Below are 13,460 nucleotides of genomic sequence, written 5' to 3'. Positions count from 1 at the left end.
ACAATATGGATGACATTAATACTCTATCAATTAAATTTATTTAGTGTCTAGAATGACTGCTTTATCTATTCTTCATTGAAAGTGAAACTGAAAGCAATACATTTAAAAACTTGTTCTTGTGGCTTACAGTTAAATGGTATAAAGTTTTTTATTATGTGACAGTGTCTTATATCGCCCTATCCCAAGCACACAGTACAAGTGCCTAGAAAACAGGGGCAGTTAATAGATTTTTACTGAATGAAATTAATAAATTGCCATTTGGCTTTGTACCAAGGACCAACATATGACCTTTAATCCCCAAAAGATAAAACACACAATCCCATGATATGTGAACCATATCCACAACACCAGATTCTAAGATTCCCATTCTGAAATAGTGGCTAGAACAACTTCTTTTTGAGGCAATTCTGCTTACTTAGCACATTACTCCCCCCTACAGTTTTCCTTCTTTTGTTTTTGTACTAAGGATATTTGTATGAAAACAGAATCTTTGTTGCTTAGTTGCAACAGAGTTTTGTTGCTCATCTGCTCCAGCTGCTTGTGTTCTGTTCCCAATCAAAATTCTGTTTTCAGCCTCCTCATCATTTTATAAGGGGTTAGTGAATTGGCCAGGCTTGCTCCCTTCTCCATCTCTATGGAACGCTGGGCTCCAAGCTTCCTTCCATACATTGCTCCTTTTTTGGCTTCTATCTTGGAGTTATGTATGGTTGTGCCATACCTTATTCATCAGCATTCATCAAAAAGTGCCCATTGAGTAAGAGAGCGCCACCCCAGTTCCAAAATTTTCTAGCTTCAAGTCAGGGCAAGGTTACCCCAAGTCACAGAGAGCATATGGAGAGGGCCAGGAGCCCAGGGAACATTACAAAAGGACAGGCAGGTGCATCTAGGTAGGTAGGAAAATAATCTATTATTCCTTCAGAAGTGAAAGCATATAGGAAAGTTGCTCACCTACTATTACTGTCAATTCAGTTTACAGTACTTTATTAATCAGACATATTTTTCAACATCTAATTCTCATTTGTTCCCTTCCATTCCACAGGCCTATCTATTTCTTTCTCAGAACTGTTTCTTTTATTTCTTACTGTTCCTCCGAAAAGGACAATAAACAATTTCCTAGCCACTCATCATCATAAACTCTGACATGTTAAATTACCCCCTACTCAGTTTATGGACCACATTGGCCCATAAAACTCTTCCCTCACCAGCAACCCACTCCACACAAAATTCTTATTTCCCCTTTTCCCTGCTGAGAAGGGTATTTCCTAAAGCAGCAACTGAGCCACACCCACCACCCTCCTTCTGTGCTGGAGGTGTATCCCCCAATCCCAGGACACTGGAGGCTCTCCTTACCTGGAAGGCAGTTGCATTCAAATGTGAAGTCACCAGTCTGCCGGCAGGTGCCTCCATTAACACAGGGGGAGGGTGCACAGGGCACATAGGGGCTGTCACAGTGCTGGCCTGTGAAGCCCTGGGGGCATTGGCACTGATAGGAACCCAGTAGATTGAGGCAGGTACCACCATGCTGACACTGTCCTGGGATGTCACACTCATTGACATCAGTCTCACACTTCTGTCCTGTGAAGCCTGCGAGGCATCTGCAGGAGAACTGGTTGGCTACAGTGGTGCAGGTACTTCCATTTGCACAGGGATGAGATAGGCAGGCATCGGTCCATTGGCACAGCTTACCTAAGGAAACAGAACAGACTCAGTGCTGCCCACTGAAGTGGGAGCCAGTCTCATCCTCAACATCCCACATCTCCCACCCATCCAACATCATTTATTGTGTACAGAATGTCCTAAGCTCTTTGAAATTCACAGGAAGCCCAAATCAGAGCTTCCTCAAGATCATGTGACACAGGCACTCCCTCGGGCCCTCAACCAAGACACAAAGCCTCAGTGGAGCACATGGAGGGGACTGTAGGCTAGTCATATGAAGCCCATCCTCACAGGAGCCCATCAGTCCCTTTGGTGGCAAAGAAGGTCTGGATCTATCTACTGTCTCACACCTTGCCTTTGCATAGGCTGCTCCTCTGTTTGGAATGCCATCTTCCTTTTTGTTCATCTAGTAAACTCCCACTTGACAACTCTACTCATAAGTTACCTTATTGCCCTTCTCAGCTCCCTAAATTGCTCTCTCTCATTCTCTCACACGGATCTGCACATGTATACACACCCCCCAAATTTGCTGTTTCCTTTTACTATATCACCTACCACACGGGCAGGGGCTGGATCCCCACAGGAGGCTCTCAAATCATGTCCTTTGAGCGAATAAAATGCATTGATCTTTTCCATAATACATAGTTACTAAACAGATCTCTTATATGACAGAACCAAGTCAGTGCTACTTCTATTTCCTTTAAATAAAACCCACATACATATTCTGGGAAATATTTTAATTGTGGTCTTGCTACATTATTGCTTGATGTGTTTGAAGAGGATGAAAAATCTCTAGCTACTTATATATGAAAAAAGCTGTAAGTTATCGTGAGAATAAAGGGTCTAGAAAGGTAAGTCTTGTGGACTCTCAAATAGGAAAATATGAGAGGAGGTCAGAAGACTGATATGCTGGATCCTAAAGCATGACTCCAAGAAAGCAAGGCAAATTCTCTGAGGTAGAAAGACAGAGAAAAAAAAATATTCCCATGCTATTAGTAAATTTGGTATTCATATAGACTTCTAGTGCGCATGTGCGCTCTCATAAAAACAAAAATTTTTTTTTAATTTAAAAAAAACCAAAAAAAAAAAAAAAAAAACCTAAAACAAACAAGAGCCATGACAGCTTTTCTAAAAGAAGAGGGAGGTGACACACAAGCACAGAGAAGTGCTCGCTGTCTGTCAAGGAATGTCAAATCAAACAGGAGAGGTGCAGTATAATTTTGGGCATAGCACATGTATCTCAGGGTGCTAAGCAGAGAGAAAAAGGAGGAACTGAAATTTCTCTTCCTATTTTTTCTTCATTCCTCTGAGAGGAACATCTACAGTGGAGAAGAGATAAAAATGGTTCCTTTTAGCAACTGTGTATATGAGAATATTTGCCTATAACTAAAACAGAAAGGTCCTTGAACCTGGCTTCCCATATATGATACCTACAGGCACTAAGTTCCTACCTCTGTTTTTTCAACTATAAGTGCAGATAAGCTAAGAAGGTCTGATTAGGTGGGGTATAGGGCTACCACAAAAAGAAAAGGGTAACTTAACCTGTGGTGATTCCTGAAGACAGACAAAAGTGGCAGATGTGTAAAAATGATCAGAGCCCTGCAGAACACCAAGAAAGGATCCTTTTAATTTTTTTTTTTTTCAACATTTTTTATTTATTTTTGGGACAGAGAGAGACAGAGCATGAACGGGGGAGGGGCAGAGAGAGAGGCAGACACAGAATCGGAAACAGGCTCCAGGCTCCGGGCCATCAGCCCAGAGCCCGACGCGGGGCTCGAACTCACGGACCGCGAGATCGTGACCTGGCTGAAGTCGGACGCTTAACCGACTGCGCCACCCAGGCGCCCCGAGAAAGGATCCTTTTAATGGCAAAAGAAGAAGCTTTAATTTGGGCATCATTTCAGAGTTAACATCTTAATTATTAAGAAGACATTATTGCCATTACCACTAGTGAGGATTAAAATGTTTTAAACAGGTATGCCTTCCCTTTGCTTGCAGAGCAAAACAATTCCAAACTGACAATCAGGAAAAAAATGTTCTCTTAACCACCAAATCTCTTTAATGAATCATAGCATCGATGCTGTCATGGTCATGATGAAGATAACAGATCATCCTAACTATCCTCTACCCTTACCAACACCTTTTAATAACAAATCAGTAGAAAAAGTATTCCAAACTAACCTACCCAATCTAGTTTACTGAGTATGTTTTTAACTTTTGCTTATAAGATTTACATAATTGCTGGTGTCGGGGGGGGACAAACTGGTGAATGGTTCCGCTTTCCTCATCTAACTTAATTAATATCTACAGTTCATTTTGAATAAAGCTCAGACCCACCTGTGGAGAACTCATGATCTAGGCAGATGAGAGACATGTAAAAAAATTATTACAATAAAATGTGACACATCAAATAATGGAACATAGAGACTAACTGCCTAAAGGAATAGGAAAAAGTCACTAAGACAGAATTTTAAACAACATTGGGCAATCACCAACTGCAGAAAAGGGTATTCCTGGCAAAGGGGTGTGCAACAGCATAGAAGCAACAGTAAGTACGACATTTTCAGGAAATGATGAGAATGTTGTTGGTGTGACTAGAGCTAGATGCTTGTGGGAAGTGAAGCTATAAAAAGACGTAAGGCTGGGGCTCCTGGGTGGCTCAGTTGGGTAAGCATCCAACTCTTGATTTCAGCTCAGGTCATGATCTCAACAGTTCATGAGTTTGAGCCCTGCACTGGCTCTGTGCTGATAGCAGGGAGCCTGCCTGGGATTCTCTCTCTCCCTCTCTCTCTGCCCCTTACCTGCCCTCGTGCTCTTTCTCTCTCTCAAAATAAATAAACTTAAAAAAAAAAAAAAAAAAAAAGATGTAAGGCTTAGACTATGATGGGCTAAGGAAGCCATATAAAAGAGTTTGCAGTTTATTCTGCGGATGATAAAAAGTCATTAGGCACTGTAAGCAGGTGAGTTTGTGAGAAGATTTGCATTTATGGTCAAAGATGTGGCAATGTGACAGGTGAACAAGATGGGAAGAAACTAAAGGCAAGAAAACCAGTTAGGAAATGACTGCAGGAGCCCAGGTGGAGAGCTAACCTATCACCAACATGGACGGGGTAGACCTCAACTACAGAGCAGAAGGAATGGAGAGGAGTAGTCAGGTGAGAGGTGATTCAAGGACTGGGTCAGGTGCCTGAGTCTAAGTGTTATAAGGGAAAGGGGGAGTCTAGTTTGGAGTATTTTTTTACATGTCCCTCATCTGACTACGACCCATTTATATCAACATGTTGAGTATGAGGTACCTGTCAAATTTCCAAGGATAATATGCAACAGATAGTCAGAAGTATGAGCCTGAATGTCAGGGAGGGGGTGGAGTGAAAAGGATGACTGTAAGAGTCACCAGCAACTGATGAAGACAATGACAGCTGAGGCCACTGGAGACAGGAAGGTTCCCGGCTCAAAAGAGGCCTCACCACAGAGTTCCAAGGAACACAAAAATTTAATGGATGAGGACAAGGCAACGCAGAATCATAACGGAACAGAGCACAGAAAACCAGAAAAGCCAGTGGCCTGAATGTCTAGGTAGAGATTTCAAGAAGCAAGTAATCAATAGTGCAGATGGCTTTTCTTCTAGTGACAGTGAAGTACGGTTCTGATCCCCCATCTTGACATATATACACTTTAGGCAGTCAAATACTTCTGAGTATTGGACACTTTCTCTTTCTCCCCTCTTAGAACTCTCAAAAGGAAGTTAAAGATAGTTGTCTGGAACACTCGAGTTCCTTACCATAACGTTAAACAGGCACCAGAGTTAGAGGATCCTTAAGAGCAACATGTCAAGATCTAAAAGACGATAAAGAAAGGTATCTGCTGAGAATAGGAAAACGTGGCCCTGGGTCACATCATTACCTGTAAAACCAACTTGGCAGGTACACTCATAGTCGTCCCGGCTACGCACATGGCAGGTGCCTCCATTCAGGCAGGGGTGAGACACAAAGCAGGGGTGAGCAGTTGAGTACTGACAGTCATCACCTGTGAACCCCAGGGCACATCGGCATGTGGCTTTCCCCAACATGGCCTGGGCCACACACGTCCCCCCATTCTGGCAGCGGTTCTTCTCACAGGGGTCTCGATGTTGACAATATTCTCCCAAGAAGCCCTCCAGACATCTGCATGGAAAAGAAAAGAGTCCATGAAAACACTTGACTTCTTGTAAGTCCAAAAGCTTAACAAGATAGTGCAGTCCACTCAAGAAACACTAGATCATGAATTGAGAGATCTAAAGGTACAACCTAAAAAACTGCCCTACTTCAGAAGCGCTTAGAGAACTTAACCACACACTCTCACGTCCTTTTGAGTCTTGGTAGGTGACAGAATACCAGGTGGGTTACCCAGCATGGTCTGCCATGGCCAGTCAGCATAACCCTTATCAAAGGCAAAATGAGCCACAGCTTTTTTCACATAGATACAGGCTGGTATTGGCGTAACTGTTGTGCACCACTTTTTTGTGCACCACTGTTGATTCCTGCCTGTTCAAATTCATTAGCTTTCTCACTTTGACTAAGCCATCTGATAGGATTAAGGTAAGATTCACATGATAATGCATGGACTGACTTTCTTACCCTCTCCAGTTCAAAATATATAAAATACCATGTGATTTCTCTCAATTAGGCACTGAGAAATAGTAAGTTCTTCTTTTCGTGTTTCCACTGAGACATCGACTGGCCTATACCTAGATTTCTGGGTTATGTTGTGGAGTTACATTTCCCTGTGATGGAGAAAGAAAAAAGAGGTACAGGAATAGGAAAGGGTTCAAAGGGGCTTTTTTCTCTGTTTAACTTAAATCTGTTAAGATATAAACAGGAGGCAGCTTTTTTAACCAAATTTTTAAAAAAGCACAAAATATAATTAAAATGACATAAAAAATATCTAAGGTACCATACGAACACCAAAGTGAAGAAAGCACAACAACTTAAGAATAACATTCTGTAACATTCTCCACATGGTGTGTTGAGGGAGCTTTTTATATGCCACCCACTGAATCATAAGATATACAACCATCCCAAATTGTGTGTAGTATTTATGACAATACTACATTCTCTAAACAGCATTAAAAAAGGCTTTCCCCAACATGGTCTGAGCCACACAGGCTTTTAAGAAGTGTTTAAAAGTAACACAAAGACTTTGATTCTAACTGTAAATTTTACCATTTGGCCATTGCCCCAGATATTTGAATAAACCTATTTCTACATTATTTTACTTTTTGGAGGATAGAAAACTAAGTTTACAAGGCTGCTCCATCATTACCTTAAAGATGACACATTTAAACCAAACTCTAAGGAAAAATAAGTAAACAAACAAACCAAACTCGAAATCTTTCCCCTCAAAACCAGCTCCCAACACAGCTCGCAATGTGCAGATTCTGGGTCCTGATTCTCCCTATCGCCCAGACGTGAAGCACTGGGGTTGTGTTTTCCTCCTTCCTGCCTTTGTTCAATCATACCCAACATGTCTCATTAGCCAGTAGTTGGCAAGGTGAGGTCTTCAGAGGTCCCAGTTATTAAGAAAAGTAGGAGGACCAGATGTTAAGGAACTGAGATCGAACCTGCCCAGAAGAAGTATGCAGTAGCTAACACACCTGGAGGAGGAAACAGAGCTGGTGGGTAGCTCCAGTGGTAGTCATGTAACTAGTGACAGCCTCCTCTCCTCTTCCCAGATCTGTGTACAGTAAGCAGGGCAGAGCCAGAAGCAGCTAGAGTTTTGAGCGTCATCATGAGCGGGTGAAGCTAGGAGATGGAGAGGTAGTAAGGGGAGGGCACAGCACTAAAACCAAAGACTGGCTGAAGTTTCTGTAAAGGAGTCTGCACTTTATATGGTCAGAAGACCTGTTTGGGGTGAGTCCTGATGTGGCGACCTTGGACACGTTGCTAAACTTCACTGTTAGTTCTCTCACATTTTAAATAGTTGAAAAGGGTACCCACATTGCGGGACTGGTGTAAGAAACTTACAAAATCAAGTATGTGAAAGCCTAATGTTAAGGTTATGGGTTATGTTAAAAAGCTTTGCAAATGAAAACCATTTTTTTTCCCTTTGTACTTATTGAGGAAAATATGGTGCTTTATGCAAATCACAGCTTGATTTGATAATAGAATACGTTATTTTCTGATTTTTTTTAAGTGGAAGAACAAAAACTGCAAATGTAGCATAGCTAAAATTAACCCTGAGCTATATTATTAAAAGCATTTGTAACTTATTTAAGAAGTCTGTTATGGATGATGTTCAAAACTGGAACACAATTCTCATTCATAATGGTAGTCCTATGGGCGTTATGCCTGGCTGACAACTCTTGATTTACCCATATGGGAATTATTTACCTTGTAAATAATGGAAAACTGTTAAACCTGGGTGGGCTTTGCCCATCTTTGTTCCTGGACTATTGCACCACCACCGCCTCCCCAACACTATCATGTGGCATCTGCTCAGAGAATGCAGATTCATTTAAATATTAGTATCATAAACATATAAAAAAAACATAAGGCTCCCAGGAAAACAAAAATGAAACAATATGAACATTTCTGGAGCCAACCAAGAGTATTCCCGAATTACGTGAGACTAGGGTTTAATCTGCATTGTTTGCTCCCTAGCAAGTACAGAAAAATAAGTTTCAACTAAGATATGTCTAAGAAACCGGTGAAAGCAGAGGCTGGCAAATATAGCTTGCAGGCCTACTATGGCCCACTGCCTGTTTTTGTATGGCCTATGAGCTGAAAATAGTTTTTACATTTTTAAATAGCTAGAAAAATGTCAAAAAAAAGATTAATATTTTGTGACATTTGAAAATCACGAGAATTCAAATTTCAGTGTCCATAAATTAAGTCGTATTAGAACACAGCAACACTCATTCATTTATGGATTGTCTATGGCTACTTCTGCATTACAATAACTGGGCTAAGCACCTGTGATGAGACCATTTAGCTCACAAAAATATTTACTATCTGGTGCTTTATAGAAAATCTGCCAACTCCTGGGTAAGAAAATGTATGAAACCCAATTCTATATATGGCATCCAACATGCTTATTAATAACGATGTTAATGATGATGATGAAGAAAAATATTCTCACATCAGTTTCTGCAAAGAATACTGCACTCATTCATTCATCCAACAAACATTTATAAGTGCCTATTATATGCCAGACATTGTCTTAATGCTAGGGAAGTCCTTGAACTTGTGGAGTTTAAATTCTCGAAAGGGAAGACAAAGACAAATACATAATTTGTTCAGTCAAGTTAAGTGCTATGAAAAAAATAATAAAATTGGAAAGGGGGATGGGAAGGGATGGAATTGGGAATGGTAGCGGGTAGATAAAATGAAGTATTTTGGTTTTAAATAGGAAAATTGGGGAGGGCCTCACTTAGAGGGCACATTTGAGTCAAGACCTTGATGCAGTGAGGGACTAGCCATGCAGGTAACTTAGGGAAGTGTGTTCAAGGCAGAGGGAACAGCAAATGCAATGGACCTAAAATAGGAAACAGTCACGGCATGTTTGAGGAACAGCAAGGAGACCTCTGTGGCTCTACCAAAGGGATTAAGAAAAAGAGTAGCAGAAAATAGATGAGAGCCGTTAACTGGGAGGCAGATCTTGAGGGGCCTGCAGACCAGCATGAAGAAGGCTTGAGGTTTTTACTCTAGGTGAGATAATATGATATACAACTGACTTACTCTCCTAAAGTCCATATATAGAAAGAACTACATCTTATTTTTATGTGAAACTAGACATACTGTTAATAAAGACTTAATTTCTTATTTAAAATGTTCTAGAGGGCTAGATATCAATCAGTCTATTTCTTTACCTTAAAACACATACAAATCTCTCTTAACCTACATTTTTCACTAAGCCCCATTTCCCCTTCCAAATTCTTCTTCGGTCACAACCAAACTTCTTTAACTGTGGCCTAATTTCACAGATACTTTCCCTTTCTCTTCCATCTACTTCTTACTTGTCCCTTAGTAACAAAATTTGCATCCCAATTATCGCCCAGAAACTATGCTCTAAGAACAATGACTTTCTTTCCCCTTGTCAAGTTCAGTCTGAAATTTCATCATAAAGAAATTCTCTTTCCTGTAGAAGTGTCTCTGACCAGACCTTCTATCATTTTAATCCTTTTACATTTGGTTTCTAGGACTCCATCTCAGAGCTTGGTAAATTCTTAGTCTAGATTGCTGACTCCTCTTCTCCTTCCTCCCCATCAATCACAGACAGCTTAAAGTTTAAGTTTGAGCTGCACTGCTCTTTTCTCTCATGTACATGTGTTACTGTTGTCATTCTTCATCTGATTTTGAACAACTACCTTCATGTGCCCCCATAAACAGTTCCACCTGCATATGCTCAGTTTACTAAAAGTCGTCTACTTACTCTAATCTACTCTGCAGTACTTGATACTGAACATTTGAAAAGTGGGATCATTTTCCCATGGAACTTTAATTCTTCAATTTTTCCAAGGTTTCCACTCATAATCTCAAAAGTCACTTTTAGTTAATGCTCTTAAATTATATATAACTAATTACCATGTTCTGACAAGTCTTATTAACTGAATTCCTATAATACTTATCATTCACACTCACAGTTTCCTTCTTGATACAAATTCTGATCATCTTAAAAGCCTTAGGCCAGATAGCACCCTTGGAATAAAATAAATCTTGGGATTTAAGACACCCTAAGGCAATTTCTACCCAATGAGATAGTTCTTTCTGAAATATCCTTAAAAGATGATCACCAGTCTCTACTTGAATCTAAGCAGTTAAGCACAGTGCCTGAGTAGTAGTAAGAATTTAATAAATGCTTGAAGTTCTTATTGTTCTTGCTATTAAGAGTACAGACCCTAGAACCAAACCACATGGATTTCAATTCTGGCTCCCCATTTACTCGATAGGTGACCTTGAGCAAGTTACTAAACTCATTGTAACAATGAATTTAGTAATAGTGCTTACCTCATAGGGTTTTTTAATAACTGTAAAGCACTTAGAACAGTATCTGGCGCATAAACACCATGCACTTGTTAAGTAAAATAAAATTAATGGCTCACTACTTCAATAACAGAACAGTCTTCAGTGTGGGTGGATCCCAAGATCAGAAAGCTCCTTCTTTCTGATGTCTTAAATTCTGCCTCCCCTTCTTGGTATATATATCCAAAATAAGTGAAAATATAAGTCCACACAAAATTTGTAAAGAATGTTCATAGCAGTATTATCTATAATGGCAAAAAGTAGAAACAACCCAAATGTCCATAAGCTGATGAACAGATAGAAGTAAAATGTGGTATATCCATACAATGAAATATTATTTGGTCATAAAAAGGAATGAAGATCTGAAACATGCTATGACACGGACGAACCTTGAAAACATCATGCTAAGTGAACGAAGCCAGATACAGAAGGCCAGATAGTGTATTTCATTTTTATGAAATGTCCAGACTAGGCAAATCCATAGAGATAGAAAAGAGATTATTGCTGCCAGGGGGCTGGGAAGAGGGGAAAACAGAGTGACTGCTAAGGAGTAGAGAGCTTCTTGGGAGCTGGAGGATAACAAAAATGTTTTTGAAACTGGATAGTGTTATGGTTCACACATATCTGTGAACACACTGAACACCACTGAATCGTACACTTCAAAGGGCAAATTTAATATTATATCTCATTAAAAAAACTTTTTTGGCCTCCCTAAAATTTCCACTTACTGGCTGTCCTGTTCTCTGGAATAAAAAGGAACAAGCCTTCTACTTTTCTAACATGTAGCCATTCAAGAACTTAAAGATGGTTGTGCTGACCCTTTTGTTTTCTTTTTTACAGGATTCAGTACTTTGGACTATTCCTCAATATAAAATTATTTCCAGACTTTCTCACCATTTCAGTGGCTCTTCTATACTTAAGATAATAATAGTAATAATAGTGACCAACATTTTCAAAGCACTTACTGTGGATTATGTATTTGCTAAGCACTTTATAGCTATTATCTCTTTTATTACTCTGTATAACAGTATTGGTATATTATGATCCACATCCTGTATATGAGGACCTTGAAGCTTAGAAAGATTAAGATTTCACACCTAGGAGATGGCAAAGGCAGGATTCAAACCCACATATGACTCCAGAGCCCATGTATCCCAACACTGGGCTATCTGGCCTCCTCCTACTAGATGATTCTAGTTCATCAAAAACCTCTTTAAAACACAGGGCCTGAAATGAAAACAAAACAAAACAAAACAAAACAAAACAAAACAAAACAAAACAAAAAACAAACATAACACACGTGATCCTACCAGCACAGCACAGAGCTTGGACTACGTGGATACTGTATTTTTACTACTGCAGTGTAAAGCTGTGTTCACTTTTTCAGAAGCTACAAAATACTACTACTGAATGAGCTACTGAACACACAGTTAAAATGCCAGATCTTTTTTTTTCAAATGAACTAGTCACTCTATGCTTGTAGAACACACTTTTGAACCCAATAATTGGACCTGTCATTTGCTCCTTTTAAATTCACCGTGCTGAATCTTCTCTCCAAGTTTCTTTGATTGAGATAACTTTTACACTCTATTCACATAATCGCAGAATTTCAGCACCACACAATATCTCAGAAGTCAATGGGTCCAAAACCCCTATTGTTCTGATCTGACCCAAATTTGCTGTCTGTAATCTGTATCCCCAGTTTTGTACCATCTACAACTGTATCTCTACCTTTACCTAGATCTTTTATCAAAAGATAAAACAGTACTTAACTGAAAGTACTCTACTAGGTCTTGCCCTAACCCTGGCACCTATTCAGTCAACTCTATCATCTCAGCTGCACCTGCATCCTATCCACACCTCTCCGAAGGATAGCCAGGAAATCCCTTGCTAAAACTAAACACACTACTTAAAGAATAATACTTTTCAAGGATAATTTTGATCATGTCACTTTTCTGCTCAGAAACTAGCATTAGCATCCAGCCCTTCAAATCCAAGCTTCTCAGAATCTATGGCCTACTTGTTTGCCCCACTATCATCAACTATCTTACTCCTTCGCAAATAATTACTTCTTGTCTACTGCTCCCTGTGTAAAAATCTTCTAATACTTTTCCATCTGATATGTCTCTATTTTGCTCTTTTCTTCCATCCTTGCTTCAGAGATCTTCCATTAAGCCTCCTCCACACCATTTCACCCATCTCTGGTCCCTCCAACAGCAGATGCAATGCCGTGTTAAGCACTACATTATTTCTACCAGTATGGCACTACTTTGTTTAAGCCATTGTTACGTCCTTCCTGTGCCTCTCCAATTTGGTATCTTGTTGTGGGGAAGGACATGTCTTGAGACACTGGTACAGGTACCTTGAATACCATGAACATCTACCTATATTCCATTAAGCAACTGGTTCCAAAAAAGGCTAAATTTAATGTGATGGATAAAGTCAGTCTCCCAATCCAAATAGGTTCCCAAATCCCCTACTAACCCCACACTGCATTCTGCCTGGTAGAACACAGGCCAAATCAACCCAAATAATCATCCTGAGGTACAGATTATCCCTCATGCCCCAGGAGGCTAAGGAGAATTATGGACATGGGAAGAAAAGGGGTAAATAAATGGGTAAGTGAGACAGACAGAAATAAAGGAGCCCTGTTTCCTAAGGCAGGAGACCTTTCAATTTTGCAAATCCCTGTTCAACTGTAATACAAGTATACCATATACCCTATTAGCCTGAGTGGAAATTAAGACTCACTGCCTAAAAATAAGAGTTTCAATAGCTCCCTTCTTGAGATGGCTCAAGTTGAGT

General features: G+C 39.9%; 1 protein-coding gene across 2 annotated transcripts in view; it reads right to left on the bottom strand.

Annotated features, from left to right (window-relative positions):
• Window positions 1–13,460, bottom strand: part of NOTCH2 (notch receptor 2) — a 163,964-nt gene that overhangs the window by 89,571 nt on the left and 60,933 nt on the right. For both annotated transcript variants that reach the window (XM_049618358.1, XM_049618357.1), the window contains exons 3-4: window positions 5,560–5,819; window positions 1,351–1,686 (exon numbers count right to left, since the gene is read on the bottom strand). In XM_049618358.1, the coding sequence (XP_049474315.1) occupies window positions 1,351–1,686; window positions 5,560–5,819 (596 nt within the window). The remainder of the gene's footprint in view (window positions 1–1,350; window positions 1,687–5,559; window positions 5,820–13,460) is intronic.

Source organism: Panthera uncia, assembly GCF_023721935.1.
Source record: "Panthera uncia isolate 11264 chromosome C1 unlocalized genomic scaffold, Puncia_PCG_1.0 HiC_scaffold_4, whole genome shotgun sequence".
Classification (NCBI taxonomy): Eukaryota; Metazoa; Chordata; class Mammalia; order Carnivora; family Felidae; genus Panthera; species Panthera uncia.
This window is presented reverse-complemented; position numbering and strand designations above follow the sequence as displayed.